At 43.5% G+C, this 20,849-nt stretch overlaps 1 protein-coding gene across 18 annotated transcripts in view; it reads left to right on the top strand.

The window, feature by feature from the left end:
• Rapgef2 (Rap guanine nucleotide exchange factor 2) overlaps positions 1–19,615 on the top strand; it is a 221,672-nt gene extending 202,057 nt beyond the window's left edge. For 17 of the 18 annotated variants that reach the window (XM_087623058.1, XM_087623041.1, XM_087623048.1 and 14 more), the window contains 7 exons: positions 151–374; positions 2,062–2,268; positions 6,797–6,949; positions 12,168–12,393; positions 12,912–13,471; positions 15,226–15,525; positions 17,592–19,607. In XM_087623058.1, the coding sequence (XP_087479184.1) occupies positions 151–374; positions 2,062–2,268; positions 6,797–6,949; positions 12,168–12,393; positions 12,912–13,471; positions 15,226–15,525; positions 17,592–17,617 (1,696 nt within the window). In that variant the 3' untranslated portion in view covers positions 17,618–19,607. 18 annotated transcript variants of the gene reach the window in all.
• The last annotated feature ends 1,234 nt before the right edge of the window (positions 19,616–20,849 follow it).

Genomic DNA, 20,849 nt, shown 5'->3' with positions numbered 1-20,849 from the left:
ACCAAACATTGTGGATCCTCCCATAGCAGTTTACTTACTGGAGTGGGGCCTGGGGCCTTTAAGCAGAGAGTCCTTACACAGTCTGGCAGTTCTGGTAGATCAGCCTGTACGTGCTCCAGACAGTTGCAGGCTTCTTTTTCCATCCTCCAGGTCGCTGAGTCAGGGCAGTGCGAATGCCACAGTGCTGGATGTTGCTCAGACAGGCGGGCATAAAAAGCGGGTACGCCGTAGTTCCTTCCTCAATGCCAAAAAGCTGTATGAAGATGCCCAAATGGCTCGGAAAGTGAAGCAATACCTGTCCAACCTGGAGCTGGAGATGGACGAGGAGAGTCTTCAGACACTGTCACTGCAGTGTGAACCAGCAACCAGCACATGTGAGTGCCTCCCCAAATCAGCCGCAGACTGATCCATGTGTAATGGTGACGGTCAAAGGGGGGCTTCGAGCAGCAAGGCACACAGTGCCTGAGGCATGCTCTCCTGGTGCTTGACTGGGTCTTCGTGCCCAGTTAAGTTAGTGTGGTATAGAGACAGTGAGCCCACACCTCCTTGCTTTGGCTTCATCTGACACAGCCAGCACCACAAGCAAGAGACGTAGAGGAGATTGTGGCTCCAGTTGGCGTGCTTTTTTTTCCTCACAGAATAACTCCCAAAGTGGTGGGCAACATGGGCAAGGATTATCAGATCAGAGGGGTGTACAGTACTGGATGTGCTGGCTACTGGGTCTAACTCAGCTCTGCCAACATCCATCACCTTCCCACTAAAGCAGGGATCCTACTGCACAGTCCGCTGCATCGTAGTCCGATGTATAGGTTCAGATAACTGGCCAGGCCATGAACCACGTATGGTGCTGCACATCTGCAGTTCCAGCTTCTGAGGAGGCTGAGGTTAGAGGCTCATTCAAGCCCAGGATTTCAGTTGCCACCTTGAACAAAATAGTGACACAAAACTGTTAAAAATGAAAAAAGAAAACATGGCCAGTCTTTACCTGGAGCACTTTCCTTTGTGTCTGTCTCTATAGTATAAGATTAAAGCATTTGCTTTTAGGGCACTTTGATAATTTAAACGTGGGATAGATAACTTGACGGTCACGTGAGTCAGTTGACCCAGGGCGTGAGACTGGAGAGATGACTTAGTGGCTAAGATCACTCACGGCTCTTCCAGGGGTTCCCAGTGCAATTCCCAGCATACATGGTGGCTCATAACCATCAAGCACTCGTGTTCTAGGGCATCCAATGCCCCTTTGTCCACTCAGTGCCCTTCTGTACCCATGACACTGTAAGTTCCCATGTGACATGGCTAAGAACGTGCGTAGATGCGCGACCTGAGTATTCTGACCCGTGGCTCTGAGTGTGCGGTGCCAGAGTTCTACATGTGACGCTTCCAAACAGCACTTAGTGCTCCCGGAAACCGCCATCTACCATACAGTCCCAAAGCAGCACTGGCCGCTATTTGATCAAAGACAGCGTTCCACCCTTGGCGCATTTGATACTAAGTAGATATCAGTTAACAGCAGTATCTCAGATGTGGCACTGAGTTTTGGATGCCATTTTAAAACAATTCTTGATTTTCCTATTTTGATTTTTATCGTGTATTATTTTTTAACATTTATTTATTTATTTATAAAATATGGTTGGTTAATACCCCATATGCTATTTCGTACATGTAGATGTTAGAGGACAGCTTGGTTCTCTCCCTCCATATTTTTCAGGGATCAAGCTCCAGTGGTCAGGCTTGGCAGCAACATCCAGAGCCATCTTGCCTGCCAGTGTTTCTGTGTTTAACATCCATGCACATCGACCTGTCCTGCTTTTTATTTTTACGTGGTGCTTAGCAATTTAACCCTCTTTGAGATCATTCATTCATAAGGCAAATAAGTACCCTCATCCTGAAATGCCCCTCGTTTTCTGAAGCTGGGGTTTCCCCTCCCTCTGTTCTTGGGTGTCAGTAGGAGTGGGGTGCATGCTGGTGCTCTAGGTGCACATGTCTGCAGTCCTGAACTTGTCTCCATGTTATGCTGACACCTTAGCTCTATGCTCTGTTTTCACCCTAAACAACTCCTAGTGCCCAAGAACCCTGCAGACAGGAAGCCTGTCAAGTCCGAGACCTCCCCAGTGGCTCCACGTGCAGGGCCCCAGCAGAAAGCGCAGCCTCAGCAGCCGTTGGCACCCCCTCAACCATCGCATAAAGTCAGCCAGGGGCTGCAGGTGCCTGCTGTGTCCCTCTACCCCTCACGAAAGAAGGTGCCAGTGAAGGATCTGCCGCCCTTTGGTAAGTTTCTCAATGTCTTCTCAGGTGGTACTGTTAACAACTTTCTCAGGTTGGGAAATAATGTTTATCCTGGATAACTTGGTCGAAGACATTTTACTTCTTTGTAACTGTTTCTCTCTAAGACAGTTAGCAAGTTGAGCTTCACAACTTTTTATAAACAATGTTTCTTTTTTTCTTAGTATCTATTAATTATACAGTGGGCTTCACTGTCGCACTTGTCCTAAATGTGTATGGAGCTGGGGGTGGGGGTTATGGTTGGTTGATATTGTTGTTCTTTCTGTGGTATTGCAAACCCCTTCAGCTCCTTCAGTCCTTTCTCTAACTCCTCCTCTATTGGGGTCCCTGCGCTCAGTCTGATGGTTAGCTGTAGGCATCCGCATCTGTATCAGTAAGACTCTGGCAGAGCCTCTCAGGAGACGTCCATATCAGGCTCTTGTCAGCAAGCACTTTATTGGTGTGTTGATAGGTGTCCAGGGTGGATCCGTGTCTTTCCTATTGTGAAGAGTGCAAGGGTTGATGTGGATGGCACGGGTAGTATAGGTTGGTCATACGCACCGGACCTTCTGTCCTGAATCCTGACTTCCTGGAGGCTGCTGGCCTTGTCCACCTGAGTCACCTTGTCCACCAGGCTTCTGCTCCTCCAAGTTCATCCTCACTAGGACTTGTTTTCTTGGTGGTGGTCATTCTGACTAGAGTAAAATGGAATCTCAGTGTACTTTTGACCTTCAGTTCCTTTATGGCTAGGGATATTGGAGGGTTTTTATGTATTTATTGGCCATTTACATTTCTTCTTTGGAGAACTATCTGGTCAATTCTTTTTTTAACTGAATTTTTATAGTGTTTAATTTCTTGTTTTTTTTAATATATTCTGAATATTAATTCCTGTTGAATGACTAGTTTGCAAAATGGTCTTCCATTCTGTAGGAATAGCATCTAATTTAATAGGTCATCTGCCATGGCAACTTAAGGGGCGACACAGGGGACTGCATTCTTACTGACTTAAGCTTTAACATACAGAAGTTGACCTCATTCACATACATCATTTAAGCAAATTTCGTAACTACAGGAAGCTTAGGCAAAATATGTTTAAGTTAAATTATTTGTCTGAAGTGATTTTTGTTTTTTGTTCTGTAGAACTAGGGATCAAACCAAAGCACATGCCAGGCATGAAGGTGGATTTCCACTTGATGCTCACTAATTCTGTAACTCTTAGACAGAGGACACAGCTAATGTCTGAACAATAAAGAAATCAGGAATCTTCTTCCCATGAGCAGAACATTGGTTCTTTGTGTAAATAAACAACACAATGACTCCATACAACTGTTCTTGCTTCTGAATTTATGTAGAAAGAAAAAATTGGAACAAAAGGAAAGAAGTTTATAAAGTTGCCCACGAAGTTGGATTTGGAAACTCATTCCCATTTCCAAGTTGACAGTAGGCAGTGTGTCCCACCCGTGTTCTTGTTCTGAGTTGACAGTAGACTGTGTCCCACCTGCGTTCTCGTTCCCGAGCTGACAGTAGGCAGTGTGTCCCACCTGCACTCTCACCTCCTGATCAGTGAGTGTTTCATTCTGTCTGTGGGAAACAAGACTCTTCCCTTGGCGTATTTCCCTTTCCAACACTTGTATCTATCTTACAGCAAACAAACTGAGTGACACATTTTCCCATTACCTGTATTCTCAGTCCACATACATTCCTGATCCCTCTGCTGTGTGCTTCTGTCTCCTCTTCTGTACTGAACTTTGCATATAGAAGACTGTCATTCTTCTTTTTATCTACAAATACCCATTAGCTATATTTAATGTGAGGTAGGCGTTCCTGAATATAAAGCTGTCTCCCATTTTCTCAAAGAGAATGTCTCTCAAAATATCTTCTAGGTTCATTTGAATTTATGAGCCTTATAATGTGGATGAAATGTCACCTGTCATCCTGAGATTAAGTTTAATGTATCTAAAGTTGCACTATAAAAAAATACTAATTTGAAGATATGAAGAGGTTTTCCTCCCCCATTCTGTTTCACGAGATTGTTCTGTCCTAAACAATCCCAGCATCTTGTACCTCAATAAAAGCCTTCAACTGCAGCGTGTGGTTATACACACCTGTGTCCCAGCGTCCAGGAGGACTGTGAGTTTGCAGCCTGTCTGGGCTACATCGAAGTTCAGTGCCTGCTGGGGATACTTAATGAAACCCTGTTTCAAAAAGTAAATAGGTTACGGCTAGAACCACTTCAAAGCACCAAGCACGGCTGCTAACATGTAGCATCTTTATCTACAGCCACTGAAAGAAAGATAATGGAAGTCTTTTGGAGAGTGTGTGTGAGAGCCTGGCCCTGGAAATAGTTTCCTGTCGAAATTGTTCACCCAGTGAAGTGGCTCAGTGGAGAAGGCTGTGTGCCAGCAAACCCAATAACCCGAGTTATCCCTGGGACCCTCATCATGGAAGGAGAGAATGAATTCCAATAAGTTGTCCTCTAATCCCCATCCACGTGCCACCCCCCGCCCAACACACACCAGACAAATGGGAGATGGCTTCATAAAGATGCTTATTACCAACTCTGATAGGATCATAGAACCTACATGATGGAGGGAAAGAACCCACTGCAGGTTGTCCTCTGACCTCCACAAATGCAACATGGTATACACACACAATAAATAATAAATTGTAAAAAGCCAAGTGTGCTTGCAAAGAGACACAGACACACACATACATGAATAAAAGTGGCCTGCCTTCCTTCCTTCCTTCCTTCCTTCCTTCCTTCCTTCCTTCCTTCCTTCCTTCCTTCCTCTCTCCCTCTCTTTCCTTCCTTCCTTTCTTTCTTTCTTTCTTTCTTTCTTTCTTTCTTTCTTTCTTTCTCTTTCTTTCTCTCTCTTTCTTTCTCTCTCTCTCTCTTTCTTTCTCTCTCTTTCTTTCTTTCTCTCTCTTTCTTTCTTTCTTTCTTTCTTTCTTTCTTTCTTTCTTTCTTTCTTTCTTTCTTTCTTTCTTTCTTTCTTTCTTTCTTTCTTTCTTTCTTTCTTTCTTTCTTTCTTTCTTTCTTTCTTTCTTTCTTTCTTTCTTTCTTTCTTTCTTTCTTTCTTTCTTTCTTTCTTTCTTTCTTTCTGAGTCAGGGTCTCACTACATGGACCAGACTACTTTCAAACTTACCAAAATCCACCTGCCTCTGCCCTGCAAAAGCATGTGCCACCACACCTAGCTTGCTAAGATGTTTTAAGGGGGGAAAAGTACCCATTCAGGTAGCATTAATGTAGTTGATACATTTATGCATACTGTGTATGTTAATACTTTGATATTTAATCAAAGAACTGCTTTAAGAGTGATTTTATAATGGAGTTACACCAAAACAGCATCGAGGGGTTGTTGGTGGGGCTCAGTTGCTAGAACACCTCCTAGGCTGTATGAATTCCTGGGTTCTATCCCTATCACTACAGAAGCCAGATTTGGTTGCCATTGCTGGCAATGCTAGCACTTAGTATGTGGAGGCAGGAGGATCAGAAGTGTTCAGTCATTTTCAGCTACATAGAGAGTTCCAGGCCAGCCTGAGATATGTGATACCAGTTTCAAAACAAGCAAAATTAAAATAAAACAGTGTCAAATCACTAAAGGTACACGGAAGGGATAGGTTCTGTCAACTCCTTTTTAATGGGTCTGTTAAGTCTATGACCATTAAAACCAGTCCTGACTCTAGATAATTTTAGGCTATTACCACTTTCCAGAAATGTCTTGATTGTCCAGAAGCAGCCTGAAAATAATCTGTAAAGCATTTTAATGTGACTTCCTTATTTCATTGTATTGTTATGGGACTCTGTTTCCTCCATCTTCTTCCTGTGTTCCTGCTGTCTCCGTCACCCCTTCAGAAACCTCTCCTGGGCTTCTGGAGTACTCCACAGAAGACTAGCTGTCTCCTGCCTTCTTCTCCCTCTCTTTATTTGATCAAATATTAATGACATGACTGCCTTAGAGCCCTCTCATTGACTTTCCATAGTTACTTCCTGTTAAGTCTCATTTCTTTGTCTCCCTTCCTCCTACCAACCCCCCCCCTGCCAGCTGATATTTCTTAAAATATCAAAATGTCTTGTTTCTAACCAAAACCCGAGGCTCAACTGGAATTGAAATGGAATGCCTGCCTTCATCCTTAATTCAAATGTCCAATCCTCTGGCTTTCCCCCCAATGTTGCTTAATAAGACACAGGTGAATATGATGGCTGGTGTTCATAATCCAAGTAACACATCACAAGCACTGTTCAAAGTACTCTGATGGCTAATCAGTCAGAAGCCAACCTATGCTGTGCTTCGTACAGCATAAGAGCACACATGTAGACCAGAAATAGATTGCAACTGGCAATGCTGAATATTGAGAATAGGGGGCCTTTTCTTTTACTATTCAGTCTTTCCTTTCCGTCTTTGCTTGCTTGTTGATTTGAACGCCTGTGCGTGCTAGGCAAGTGCTCTGTCACTGGGTTCTCAGTCCTTTTCATTCTCTAAAATGAGGGCCTGAACTATTTTTGTTTGTTTGTTTGTTTGTTTTTAATAGGCATAAACTCTCCACAAGCTTTAAAGAAAATCCTGTCCTTGTCTGAAGAAGGGAGTTTGGAGCGTCATAGGAAGCAAGCAGAAGACACAATATCAAATGCATCCTCACAGCTCTCATCACCCCCCACCTCACCTCAGAGCTCTCCAAGGAAAGGTAGGGCTCAGCCACACCGTCCCCGTGCAGGTCTACACACAGTCCACAGGATTCCAGAGCGGCTCTCTATGAAAGTTTCAGTATTGTATGCAAAGGATCTGATGGGATGTGGCTGAATTTCCCTCATCTGTTTATAAATTTGGAAGAATGATGCTTATTTTTGACATCATGGTTTCCTCTTAACTGACTATCAAAGACAGGTGTTACACTAGCGTGCTAGCCAACAGCACATAGGGACAGACAGATTATCCATTTCCCTACAGCCAAAGCCAAGACGCTTACCTTAGAGATTAGAGGACAGGGTCTATAACTAGAAGAAATGCCCATTGATTTCTCTTTCTGAACTTCAGTTTTCTCACCAAGGATAGTATTTTCTAATTCCATCCATTTCCTAAATTTTTCATTGTTTCTTTTTCTTTATGGCTGAATAAAACTGTGTATGTCCACCACATTTCCTTGTCCACCCCTCTAGACTTGGATTTCCTCATTGTGAATAGAGCTCCGGTAGATGTACATGTGCAAATACCTTGTAGGTTGGAGTCATGGGTATTTGCTAGGAGAAGTATAGCTGGATTACTCGATAATTCTGGTTTTAGTTTTTTGAGGAAACTCTACACTGATTTTCATAGTGGATGCCAGTTTACATTTTCCAGGGTCATGAAGAGGGACTCTCTGTCCCCCACAAGCTCCCTAGCCTTTGATGTCATTGGGCTTCTGGATGACATTCTGTCAGTGATGCCTTAGTATTTCCCTGATGGCTAAGAAGCCTGGAACTTAAAATTTTTACTATTCTGTCTGTTTCTTCTTTGGGGAACTTTTTTCAGCTGAGTGGCTTGTTTATTGGTGGCCATTGTGGTTTGGGGTGTTTCATTACTCTAGTTTTATATATAGTCTAGTTATCAACCCTTGTCTGAGATAGAATTGGCAAAGGTTTTTTCCCATTCTGTAGGCTGTGTTCACTCAGTGGGTAGTTTTTATTGTTATGGGGGAGTTCATAATCCCATTTGTCAGTTCTTGGGGCCTTTTCTGGTGCTCTTTGACTACTAGCCTGGACCTCTATCTTGACTTATTTTCCTCAAACAGGTTAATTATTTTAGGTATTAAATGGAGGTCTTTGATGTACTTGGAATAGACTTTCATGTAGTATGAGAGATGAGGACCTAATTTCATTCTCCATAGGTGGAGGCACCAAAATGTCTGTTTTGCCCTTCCCTTCCCTAGCCTATGTTTTTAACACTTTTGTCAAAAATCAGGGGGCTCTAATTGTGTGGATTTGTCTCTAGGCCCTCCCTTTTGTTTCACTGATCTTTGTGTCTCTTTTTACGCAGTACTGTGCTATGGGTGTCACTATAACTCAGAATACAGTTGGAGATCAGACACGATGGTACTCTTCTGAGCAGTGTTCATTCTGCTTAGAGTTACTTTGACTCTCTTGGTCTTTTGTGTTTCTTTGGGGATTTAAGGATTTTTTTCTACTTCTGTGAAAAATGTCATCTTCAATTTAACAAATATCATTCCAGTGTCTTCAAGTTTGCACTGTAGTAGTCTCTTACCCTTTGTTAGATTTTTCTCTGGATAGTTTCACTGTGTCTTGGCGCTGTTAGTACTGAGATGTTGTTTCTAACTTTCCTCTCCTTAGCTCGCTGTTAGTATATTAAAAAGTGTATACTTTTTGTATGTTTATTTTATATATTGCTACTAGACTGAAAGTGTTTATCAAATCTGCTATGATCTGTAGGGTTTTCAAGACATCTACAAATATAGTTTGATCTCTTCCTAATTTCTTTCTTATGGAAGATACTAGTATTCTTTACTAGTATCTCTCTTCTTCTGTTAGGTTCGGAGAGAGCAGCACTGGGCACTGGTGGGAGGAAAGTAGTTTAGAGAGTGGGGTTTTTTGGGGGGTTTAAGAGCATCAGTATTGGATCAGTGGAGTGAGGAGTGAATGAGAAGGGAGAAGAGAAGGGGTGGAGAAGAGGAAGAACGAGGAGAAGTATGCTGAGGGATCAGGAAAGCAGGAAAGACTAGAGATGGCTCAGCAGTTAGGAGCACTAGCTACTCTTCCACAGGACCCAGGTTCAGTTCCCAGTTGTGGCAGCTCACAACCATCTGCTACTCCAGTTTCAGGGGATCTGATACCCTGTTTTGGCTTCCTCTTCCTCCTCTTCCCCCTCTTCTTCCTCCCCTTCTTCTTCCCCCTCCACTTCCTCCCCCTCCTCTTCCTCCTGCCCTTCCTCCTCTCCTCTTCCTCATTCTCTTCCTCAGCATCAGGTACCCACATGGTACACACAGCCTCACAAAAGCAGAACATTCATACCCATAAAATAAATAAAAATTTAAAAATAATATTTTCCAATGAGATACAGATTATAGTCCAACAACTTAATGCTTAAGGTACAAACATATATGCACTTTTAAAAAAAGCTTAAATGTATATTTATATATAATAAAAATTTAAGGTATAATAAAATAATAATAAAAGAATAAAATAATACAAACCCAAATGAGCAATAAACAAATAGAAGGTACTGTGTTCTCAGCCAGCCTTCTTCCTCAGTTGGCAGTGGGCAGTGTTCATTCCCTTGGGGTGCGGCAGTCGGTTGCCCCACTGGCCTGCTGGTTCCTTGCGGCTCCTACCTGCAGTAGCTGATATGGGGTGCTGTTGTCTCTCAGCTTCAGACTCCTCCTAGACATCTTTCTGGTTAGTTGTCCAAGCTCACTGTACTACACTTGACTCTTGAGACACTGAGTTCAGACCCTTCCCTGATATTTCTTTTAGATATAGACAACATTTATGTATATAACTATTTAAAACATATTGTTTTTTTGAGTGGGGAATATTTTATAGTTGTTTGTTTGTTTGTTTTGTTATTTTTTAATTTAAAAAGTCTTATGAGCCCTGCTTGGTCCAAAACCGATCATGTAGACCAGCCTGGCCCTAGACTTGCTAATCCTCCTGCCTCTGTCTCCTGAGTCCTAGATTAACAGGCATGTACGACCACTGCTGGCAAACTTTTTTTTTTTTTTTTTTTTTTTTGGTTCTTTTTTTCGGAGCTGGGGACCGAACCCAGGGCCTTGTGCTTCCTAGGCAAGCGCTCTACCACTGAGCTAAATCCCCAACCCCTCTGGCAAACTTTTTAAAAGTTTGTTTGTTTGTTTGTTTATTTCTTCTCATATTACATCCTACAATTTTTCATGTTAACAACCTGCTCAACGCATGTGTACCCCTTCCCCCCTTTTTTACTGATCATAAGTGTGGAGAGAACTATTTTTATATTAATTTTTTTCTACTTAAATTAAAATTTATGCCATAGTAATATATAAAAGAGGCCTCTGAATATAAAAAATATAATGTTCCATATATATATATTTATTTTAGTCTTGATTGCCTTTCTTGTTTTCAAGAGATAGCATCTGTCCTTAAGTTGATATTTTCCCAGATTAAAATAGCTGATAATTTCTTTCCACAATTCCCCATGTTGCTCCCTCCCTCCCCTGGCCTCTCAATTGCATGCGTGTCAACCAGGAGTAAAGGAGATTATTTTCCTTACAGAAGTGTGAAAGGGCTAAGAATTTAGTGACAGAGCAGAGTGAGCCTCACCATAGCTTTCTGTACATCTGTGTGCAGTGGCTCCAGTGCTCACTGAGTGCACACAGGAGTTCTTTCCATTCCTTTTGCCAAATGGCAGGGAAGTCAGCTGAGGCCTGCTGGCTCCTGGCAGTTTTCTCTTTGAATTGAGAACAGGAGCAAGAATAACAGTGTTCCCAGACGTTCTAGGATGGGTGGAGCTTGTAGAACCAGGCTGAGAGAGTTAGTTGACTTGTTAGCTAAGAAAATGGAAGCATTCCTCCAAGCATCAGGCATTGGGGCAGACTTTGTGGGGAGAGATTTAACTTCATCTGTTGGAACTTGCAGTGTGCTTTATAAAAAGACATACCATAAATGACCATTTTAAACCTTATCAAGACCTGTGTAGCCTTTGAAATATAAATCAGGGCCTGTGTGGACTGAAATGACAGAATTTAACATTCAGATGCTCTCCAGTGCTGCTGTTGCATTTGTTTTGTAAGTGGCATTGGAAACATTTACATTGTGGTAGGTGTGGTAGTGCTGCTCCTAATCTCTGAGGTAACTCCAACAGAAATTTTAGACACCAGCCTGGGCTAAAAGAGGAGTAACTTACATCCTGTGTGATTATATCTGTTTATCAGCCATATATTATTAGAGAAATTTAAAATTTGAGTGCTGAGAAAGATTGAGGAGTTTTTCATTAAATATATAAAAATGTCACTGCAACCTTGAATGTCCCCCTGAACCTTATGACAATCAGAATTATTTTAGGAACAACTAAGAGTTAAGAGTCCTCTCAGGACAGGAAATGAACATCTATTGAGCCAGTGCAGGCCTGAGGAAATGCATGCTACATCCTTCAAACCAACTATCTTGTAGGTCATTTAACTAATACATTATTAATGTTGAAAAAAATGACAGAAATCCAAAAGTACCTTCTTCGTGTCTTATTCTTGTTATTAATGTGTCCGCTTAAAATCTTAAGAACATGTGGATACTTTCTGTTGAACATCCTCGAAAAGTCAAAATATTTGTAATAAGACACTCAGACAGACAAGGTGGCACACACCTTTAATCCCAGCAGGGATGCAGAGGCAGGTGGATCTGAGTTCAGGGCCAGCCTGGTCTACAGAGCAAGTTCTATGACAGCCAGGACTGCTACACAGAGAAACCCTACCCTGGAGAAAAAAAGAAAGAAAGAAAATAAGACACTCACTGACGGCAGTTTGAGGGTCAGATTCACATTTCTCAGACTGATGGTTCTTCTTGATGGAGTTTGGTTGTGGGAGGTTTCAGAGGGCCGGTTTTGTTTGTCTTGCTCTGCTGAGATTGAAATTGGCGTCTCAGACACGCCAGACCGGTGCTCAGTCTTTGAGCTGTGTTCTGGGTTTACTAACAGCAGTGTGTTTGTACCACACACTGCCACAGTTTCTTCATCTTTACCTAGGGTGCGTAACAATAGATCCTTTTCTCACCATCGAATAAGCAACTTATACTTTATTAGAGTAAAATTCGGGTCTTTTTCAGGTATTTTTAAGTTTTTGAATAAACTCCCATTTCATTGTCAACTTCTATTTTTTGCCCGTTTGGTGGACCTGTTCAGTTTTTGAAACCTAACTAATTACGGCATTTACATTTCCCGTTCAGGGTATGCATTGGCTCTCAGTGGGACTGTGGATAATTTCTCAGATTCTGGTCACAGTGAGATTTCTTCACGATCCAGTATTGTCAGCAATTCTTCTTTTGACTCGGTGCCAGTCTCTCTGCATGATGAACGGCGCCAGAGGCATTCTGTCAGCATTGTGGAGAGCAACCTAGGGGTGGGCAGGATGGAGCGGCGGACCCTGATGGAGCCTGATCAATACAGCCTAGGGTAAGCGTCTGTTCCTTGCATTCTTTCCTGTCTTTTTGTGTGGGTCTGTGAGTGAGTGCCACACTATTTTTGTTGAGCAGTCTGCTTTTGTAATTGTGTTTACTCCTTGTGGTCCTCTGTGGCTCTGTGCTGGAGGAAGACTGTCACAGTAGTAGACACACCCCAGTCTCTGTCTGAGCTACCCCCATGCCATCCTGAGCCTTGTAGGGAAAGTGTTCCTTCTTTGTTGCAAGTTGTTCTCTCCCCACATTTGCTTTGTAAAGAGGTATATGAGCGATATGCCAGGACTCTGGCCCCATTCAAGAGTACTTTCGTCCTCTCTGGGGTGGAAGAAAGCATCCTTTCTAGGCAGGGCGGCTCATGTCTATTATCCTACCACATAGGCTGAGGAAGAGGTTCATGCGTTGAAAGCCAGACTAGGCTTCAAACCAAGAACCTGTCTCAAAGCAGCATAGCAGTCCGTCAGCAGAAGGGCATTGGCAGCCTCACAGCGTCCTTTTCTTTGTTCTGCTGGACAGATCATATGCCCCAGTGTCTGAAAGTCGAGGCCTGTATGCCGCAGCGACAGTCATCTCTTCTCCTAGCACAGAGGAGCTTTCCCACGACCAAGGGGACCGTGCTTCTCTCGATGCTGCTGACAGCGGTCGGGGGAGCTGGACATCATGCTCAAGTGGTTCTCATGACAACATACAGACCATCCAGCACCAGAGAAGCTGGGAAACACTGCCATTTGGGCACACTCACTTTGACTATTCAGGGGATGCGACAGGTATATGGGCCTCCGGCGGCCATATGGACCAAATCATGTTTTCTGATCATAGCACAAAATATAATAGACAGAATCAGAGTAGAGAGAGTCTTGAACAAGCCCAATCCCGGGCAAGCTGGGCGTCTTCCACGGGCTACTGGGGAGAAGACTCAGAAGGCGACACGGGCACTATCAAGCGAAGGGGTGGGAAGGATGTCTCCACTGAGGCAGAGAGCAGCAGCATGGTGCCTGTGACTACAGAGGAAGCCAAGCCTGTCCCTATGCCTGCCCACATAGCCGTGACGCCCAGCACTACCAAGGGACTCATCGGTAAGTGTGCAAATGGGGGACCAGGGCACACCTGAACCGTGGGTGTAACCTAACTACTGTGGGAACGGGCTCCTCTCTCAGCTGTCCAGCAGTGAGGTCTGAACTGAAGTGACTCGGCCTCAACAGCCGAGATTGTGTTCGGAGAGATGCAATTAAACATTCGGTAAAGAGTAGCCCTTAGCCCACAGCCAGTAGGCTCTTGGTGTGGCTATTAGCCAGTCTATAGTTTTTTCATTTTACCTGAAAATTATTAAGATACATAAACATTCTTCACAGAGTGATTTCCTTTCATTGAAACTTATAAAAATGGTTTATTATTCTCTTGTCCCCTTGAATTGTGTTAAGAACTCTATAGCCTTTGTATATTAAAGCCTTTTTTGTTGATGTTTTTGTTATACGGACACATTGTTTATTAAACAAATTCTTTGTGCATTCTGGAACAGGAGTAAAGAGTTCAGAAATGAGTAAAAGCGAGGGAATGGGGTGTCAGTCAGAGCAAGAACCCCTGTCCTGACACTTCAGACCCTCTGCTGTGCTCATCCTTAAAATGGGCTTCAGAATTTTACCTTCTAAAAAACGACTTACTTACTGTTCTTTTACAAGCATAGGTATTTTGAGTACATGTGTCTGTGTGAGAGCGTCTGATACCCTGAAGCTGAAGTTATAGACCGTCGTGATCTGCCATGTGGGTGCAGGGAACTGAATCTGGGCCCTTTGTCAGAGCAGCCAGTGATACTGACCACTGAGCTATCTCTTCAGCCCCCATGTTATCCTAATAGGGCTAGTGTGCGTGTGGAAGAGGGCTTGACAACATCAGCAGCACCTGAACGTGCTGGTGCTCTCTGGTGTAAAGACTGGTGTAAAGACTGGTGAGTCCTAGGAGAGCGCTGTTCTGTGCAGCATACCTGAATGTCTGTCTAACAGAACTGCCGTGTAGATTGTGAGGTATGCATACAGCCGTTTCACATATCACTATATTAGTGAGGAAATAGTTCTGAGGCCCCATTAAAAAGTGATGTGTGGATCACTTAATATGCCGTAAAGATGAATAAGGAGGTTCAGTTCATAATTCTCCAGCAGATTGTTTTAAAATATTTTCTGTTAGCAAACTTATTCTCAGAATTTTTATTGCTGAAGAGGAAAGAAGTATTATTTCAAGTCCCTAATGAAAATCAAGAAAACTTGAATTGTAGTCAGTTCACAAATTTTGTGTTACAGATTACAAATTAATAGTTTTTTCATTAAAGAAATCATGAACTTTCAGGAAAGCAAATGCCATTTTTGTTTCCAGGACATTGTCATCCTGTTCCAGTCTTCTGATTTTACTTAATTTACTGTTTTCCAACCTGAAACCTACAGAGCTAGAGCAGTGTAGAACTGGTTGTCTATTTGGTATGATTGGGAAATGCCCAACAAGCATGAACTGTACTCTTTGGTTACAGGAAGAGAAGAGGAAAGGGGATTTTTACCCCGCACTCATGTGTCCCAGGCATGTGCCTGGTCCCTCTTGTGCCTGTTTTGCTTTAATCTTCACAGTAGGACTAAGGGTTAGGTGGCCAACAGTTTTAACGTCAACTGTTTTTAGCTGAACTTCCATGGTTTGCAATAGTAGCTTTGTTCAGCAGTTATAACACTGCACAGAAATGACTTGGTGAGCATTTGCTACAGACAGCCTAGTTCCCCAATGAGGCTACCCTGCGCCGCCCTTTGCTCCTTGAAAGGCCTGAACCTGACACCCTGCCTTGTCTTTGCAGCACGAAAGGAAGGCAGGTACCGGGAGCCGCCTCCCACACCTCCAGGCTACGTGGGCATTCCCATTGCCGATTTCCCAGAAGGGCCTTGCCACCCCGCCAGGAAGCCCCCGGATTACAACGTGGCCCTGCAGCGGTCCCGCATGGTGGCACGGCCCACTGAGGCCCCCGCACCAGGCCAGACGCCGCCGGCAGCCACAGCCAGCCGGCCGGGCAGCAAACCGCAGTGGCACAAGCCCAGCGACGCAGACCCACGCCTCGCGCCCTTCCAGCCGCAGGGCTTCGCCGGAGCGGAGGAGGACGGTAGGCTTCCCCCACACCCCACCCGGGCTCCTGGGTAACCCACTGGCTGCTTGGAAGAGTGGGGGCGTTGTTTCCAGGAGTTTTAGCTGAATACTGTAGTGGGCTCTTTTCTACTTTTTTATTTTATTCTTTCCTCTTTTGCGAGAGGAAGAACTTTTCTTTGAATGATTTAAGAACTGCAATGATTATCAGAGTGGCTTGTAAGAAGTATGAGCTTTATTGGAGTTTTAGGACTTCCCCACCCCCACCTCCTCCCGTGCTAGGGGTAGACCCCAGGACCTAGGGGTGCTAATTCTACCTGTGACACAGCTAGCCTGGATTTCTATCACAATACTTAGTAAAGCTGAAGCTGTGTGTGTGTGTGTGTGTGTGTGTGTGTGTGTGTGTGTGTGTGTGCGCGCGCGCGCGCGCGTGTGCCGTCTGCATGCGGAGGCCAGATCAAATAAATGACAGCACATTTGGTTCCCTAGAACTGTTAAAAAGGTTGTGCCTACTATGTGGGTTCTGGGAAACAAACCCCAGACTTTGGGAAGAGGACTCCTTCTAGACTTCTTAAGGTATAACTGTGTTGTTAAAAGATGAAGGGCGTGGGGCTGAAGAGGTGGTTCTGTGGCTAAGAGCTCTTGTTTCTGGCCAGAGGACCAGAGTTCAGCTCCCAACATTCATGTGGACACCTTACGTCAGCCTAGAAACAGGAGATCCAACTCTGCTAGCCTCTGGTGCTCATGTGTGTGAACACACTCACATGAAATCAAAGAAAACAGTTGTTTTAAAGGAAGCCTGGAGCGGCAGCGCTGTGGTTAAGAGTGTATACTGCTCTTGCAGCAAAGTTCAGTTTCCATAGCTGTGTAGGTGTGGCTCTCAACTGCCTAAAATGTTAGTGCAGGAAATTCAGTAGCTTCTTCTGACTCCCAGGGACAGCGTTCCTCACATGCCTGGACCTCACACAGAAACAGGCACACCCATAAAATAAATCTTAGAAAAATATATCTGATTTTAGAATGTAAATAAATTTAATAACGTTCCAGCCAATAAGCATGCAATGTACATAATTTTGTTAATTTATTCATTATTATCTTAGTTTGGTTTCTTTTTCTGTTCTAAAAACATTTTGACCAAAAGCACCTTGGGGAAGGAAAGGGTGTGTATCCCTTACGATCCAGGTGACAACCATTCTTCATGGAAGCTGGAGCAGGAACTGAAGCAGAGACCCTGGGAAATACTGCTTAGTAGATTACCCCCAGGCTCACATCCAGCTACCTTTCATATCCAACCCAGGCCCTTTCCTAGTGAGGGCACCACCTGCAGTGGGCTGGGCCTGCCTACACCAGTTAGCAATCAAGAAACTGTCTAACAGGCCACCGTGGAGGCAGTGCCTCAAGTCGAAAGTTCCTTTTTCCAGGCTAGTCAGGGTGACAACCTAGACTGGCTGTCACAATTATTACTGGTTATAAGACAGTAGGCTGGACCAGCTTCAGACACTCCTGGCTCAGCTTCCTGGGTGCTGGGACCCAAATGACCACACCCAGCTGCCTTTTTAGCAGTTTGTATAAACCAGGTATGGCAGCGCACAAATTTAATCCCAGCATTTGGGAAGCAGAGGCAAGAGGATCTCTTTGTGTTCAAGGCCAGCCTGGTCTACATAAGGATTTCCAACATAGCCAAGGTTACATAGAACCTTTCTCAACCCACCCCCAAAGATCTATACATTTTTGTGAATATTGTGGATATCTATTAAGATTTGCATGGTGCACTCATTTTGTTGTTTTTGTGAGACTGGATTTCTCTGTGCAGCCCTGGCTGTCCTAGAACTTGCTGTATAGACCAGGCTGACCTCTAACTCACAGATGTCTGCCTGCTTCTGCCTCTCGAGTGCTAGGACTAAAGCTGTGCACTACCAGGCCCTTTTTAAACTTTTAAAATTACGAAATAGTTGCTTGCCAAAATTCAAGAGTTTTAAGTGAGCGTCATTAAAATGTCTGTTTTTTAAGTGAATGCATGTTAGCACAAAAAAGTTATCTACTTGTTGGTTCCTTATTTTGCTTTCTCTCCTGCTGTGTCTGCAGAAGATGAACAAGTGTCTGCTGTTTGAGGCACAGGCTCCTTGAGTGGGCTACCCAAAGGAGAGCACAAGAAGACGTCCCAAGCATTGGAGCCTTGGCACGCACATCTGAGGATGGTGGACCAGTTTGCCTCCTTCCTTCCCTGCCTTAAAGCAGCATGGGGCTTCTTCTCCCCTTCTTCCTTTCCCCTTTGCATGTGAAGTACTGTGAAGAAACTGCCCTGGCACTTTGCAGACTTGTTGCTTGAAATGCACAGCCCAGCAGTCTCTGAGCTGCTGCCTGCCACGTCACGCAGTATCATTCCAAATTCCAAGATCGTCACAAGGCGACTCCCTCTGGCGGCACTTCTCCATGCCTGGAAGGAGTTTCCAGTCTTCCTCTTAGATTTCAGTCCAGTCCTAGCCCTCGATCTCATTCGGAAGATGAGAAAAGCTAGCCTTTGAACTACTTGGGGTCTCGAACCCACCAAGGAAGACAAAGACAGATAAGAAATCCTTAGAGTACAGTGCTTGTCCACTTGTTTACAATATCCTTTAAAAAAATAAGTTTAAAGATTGTGTTCAGAGAGTAAATGTTATATCCATTTAATGATTACAGTATTATTTTGAACCTTAAGTAGGATTGCCAGCCTGAGTTTCTGAAAAACCAAATATGCCGGACAGGGTTTGGCCGCACCAAGGGAAGACCTGGGCAGTGACCCTGTCTTCCCATGTCCTTCTGGCCTTGCCCGTGAAGTGCCCTATCCCAGAAGCATCAAACGTTAGCCAATTACTTAAATACCAAGACTCCTCACCTGCTCCTTCCCCAGTGGGCGAGGCTCTAATGTAAAACTGTTTGCACATGGCCAGGGCGGGAACTAGGACTCGTGTGGCCTGTCTGAGCCTTATGAGGCAGATGGCGTTATTTGAGAGTGTGTCCTGCTCAATTACAATGGATGGCAACCCCTGTTTTTAAGTTATGGGTTTTTTTTGTTTTTGTTTTTGTTTTTTGTTTTTTTTTCAAGTTTTGTTAATTTAGGGTTTTAGAGCTTTTTGTTTTTATTTTTTAAAAGAAACATTTATAACTGGATAGCATTGCAGTGAAGCAGCTTGGGGTGTTGGGAAAAATGCCAGCTGTTTGTACTGCTCTTTCAAGACAGCCTCCCCTTGTTGGATTGGCACCAGAGTGTCTTTAAACATGGTTAAAGGTCACAAACATGGTTAAGTACACCAGCCTTTACAAAGTGGGTCAGTCACGAAGACTGACCCGTGAGTGGCTTTGTGGACGCTGCCTGTGGAGGAGGCGAAAGTGTACACCAGTCTGCTCATAGCTGCTATTAGCCCTAGAATGACTGAAAACGACCCCGCCTTTCTATTTTTGTGTTGTTTTTGCACAGACTCCGGAAAAGTGAAGGCTGCCAATCCGAGTAGTACTCAGATGTGAGGGGCTGCTGATCTTGGATTTTTTTCCATTAAATTCAGCTGATCATATTGATCAGTAGATAAACGTAAATAGCTTCAAATTTTAAAGGTCGAATTGCAGTGTTTTTTCACTGTGTCAAACAATGTCAGTGCTTTATTTAATAATTCTCTTCTATGTCATGGCGTTCGTCTACTTATGTATCACATTGTCACTTCCGCATTTGTAATTTTACATGTAATATGCATTATTGCCAGTTTTACTCTATAGGCTATGGACCTCATGTGCATATAGAAAGACAAAACTCTAGCTCTACCACAAATTGCACAGATGTTATCTAAACATTAAGTAATTGTAGAACATAGGACTGCTAATCTCAGTTCGCTCTGTGATGTCAAGTGCAGAATGTAAAATTAACTGGTGATTTCCTCATACTTTTGATACCACTTGTACCTGTATGTCTTTTAGAAAGACATTGGTGGAGTCTGTATCCCTTTTGTATTTTTAATACAATAATTGTACATATTGGTTCTATTTTTGTTGAAGATGGTAGAAATGTACTATGTTTATGCTTCTACATCCAGTTTGTACAAGCTGGAAAATAAATAAATATAAGATAAAGCCTTGTCTAAATTTTTAATGAATTGTGCATGCTCTTTACTACTGAGATGAAGTAGAGGTTACACTGCAGGATGGGCCTGGGAGGCTGAGGAGTAAACCTCTTGCTTGAGAGAAACTGAGTGACAGCCTGTTCCCTTTTCCTGGCTTTTTATTGAGTCACGGGAATTAATATCATTCATGTTAGCACCAATTAAGCCATGTTCAAATTCTTCCATGTTTCTTGAGGCTCAGTGCAGCCTCTGTCTCCCATAGGACATCTTGGCAGTTTTTTCGTTGATAGTCACGATCACCGAGAGAACAGCTTGGCTGTTCATTGTAGACATCCAGCTAGCACGTGATACTCTGGTATGTGGGTTGCTTGGTTTCCATTGCTGGGGTTGAACCCAGAAACCTGTGCCCATTAAGTAAGCTTAGTCTAACTGGTAAGTCTGAGTAGTAGTATTTCAGTCCACAAAAGGAGCATTTATATTTTAATAGGTAAGAATCAGTTAAGTAGCTGCCTGCTTAAATACAGTTTGAGGGCAAAGCATCTTCCTTCGAGCAGATATAAGTGAAAGTCTGAGAAGCTGGACATAAGGCACAGAGATTGGGAGGCCAGGAACTGAAAAGAGACGTGGAAGGGTGGCCCACTCACCTACCAACTCCTGCTAAATCTATCTATCAAAATAGTCAGAGATGGGAAGAAAAAGGAAAGGTTGTCCTGGCGACTCCACCTGTTTAAGAGAACGTTCTCCTCATCACTTTTTGTCTTCTGCAAAAAAAAATACAAAGCCAAGGCAAGTTATTTGTCGCTGCTATTCCTGTCTTACTACCCTTCCACACTCTTAAGTAAGCAACCGTTATAGCCAAATAGCTAGCTGTCTGTAGGACTCCGAGCGGTAAGTACCAACCAGATACAACCAGTAAGGGAACAGTTTTCATGTGCCTATGAATAATATAACTGCTATTTACCACTCTAGTTGGCAGTTAATTTTTCTATGGCCCTTGTGCTGTAAATAAATTCTTCCCAAAGTTTGTCCTCTTGTGTTACAATATGTTTAAGAGACAATTTATCGGAGAAAATAAGTTTAAAGTCAGCGAAGGATCCACATGATAAGCAAATGCCTCTTAGTCTGGAATCAGCTAGCTGTATGTAGTTCTTGCCTCTCTAGATAATGAAGGAGGGCTGCCCAACACTGCCTTTCCTTCCAGAATTTGAGATAGGGCTGATAAGCATTTTTGATTTTGTTGAAATCGCACTGT

This window comes from Rattus norvegicus, chromosome 2, assembly GCF_021556685.1.
Source record: "Rattus norvegicus strain SHRSP/BbbUtx chromosome 2, alternate assembly SHRSP_T2T, whole genome shotgun sequence".
Classification (NCBI taxonomy): domain Eukaryota; kingdom Metazoa; phylum Chordata; class Mammalia; order Rodentia; family Muridae; genus Rattus; species Rattus norvegicus.
This window is presented reverse-complemented; position numbering and strand designations above follow the sequence as displayed.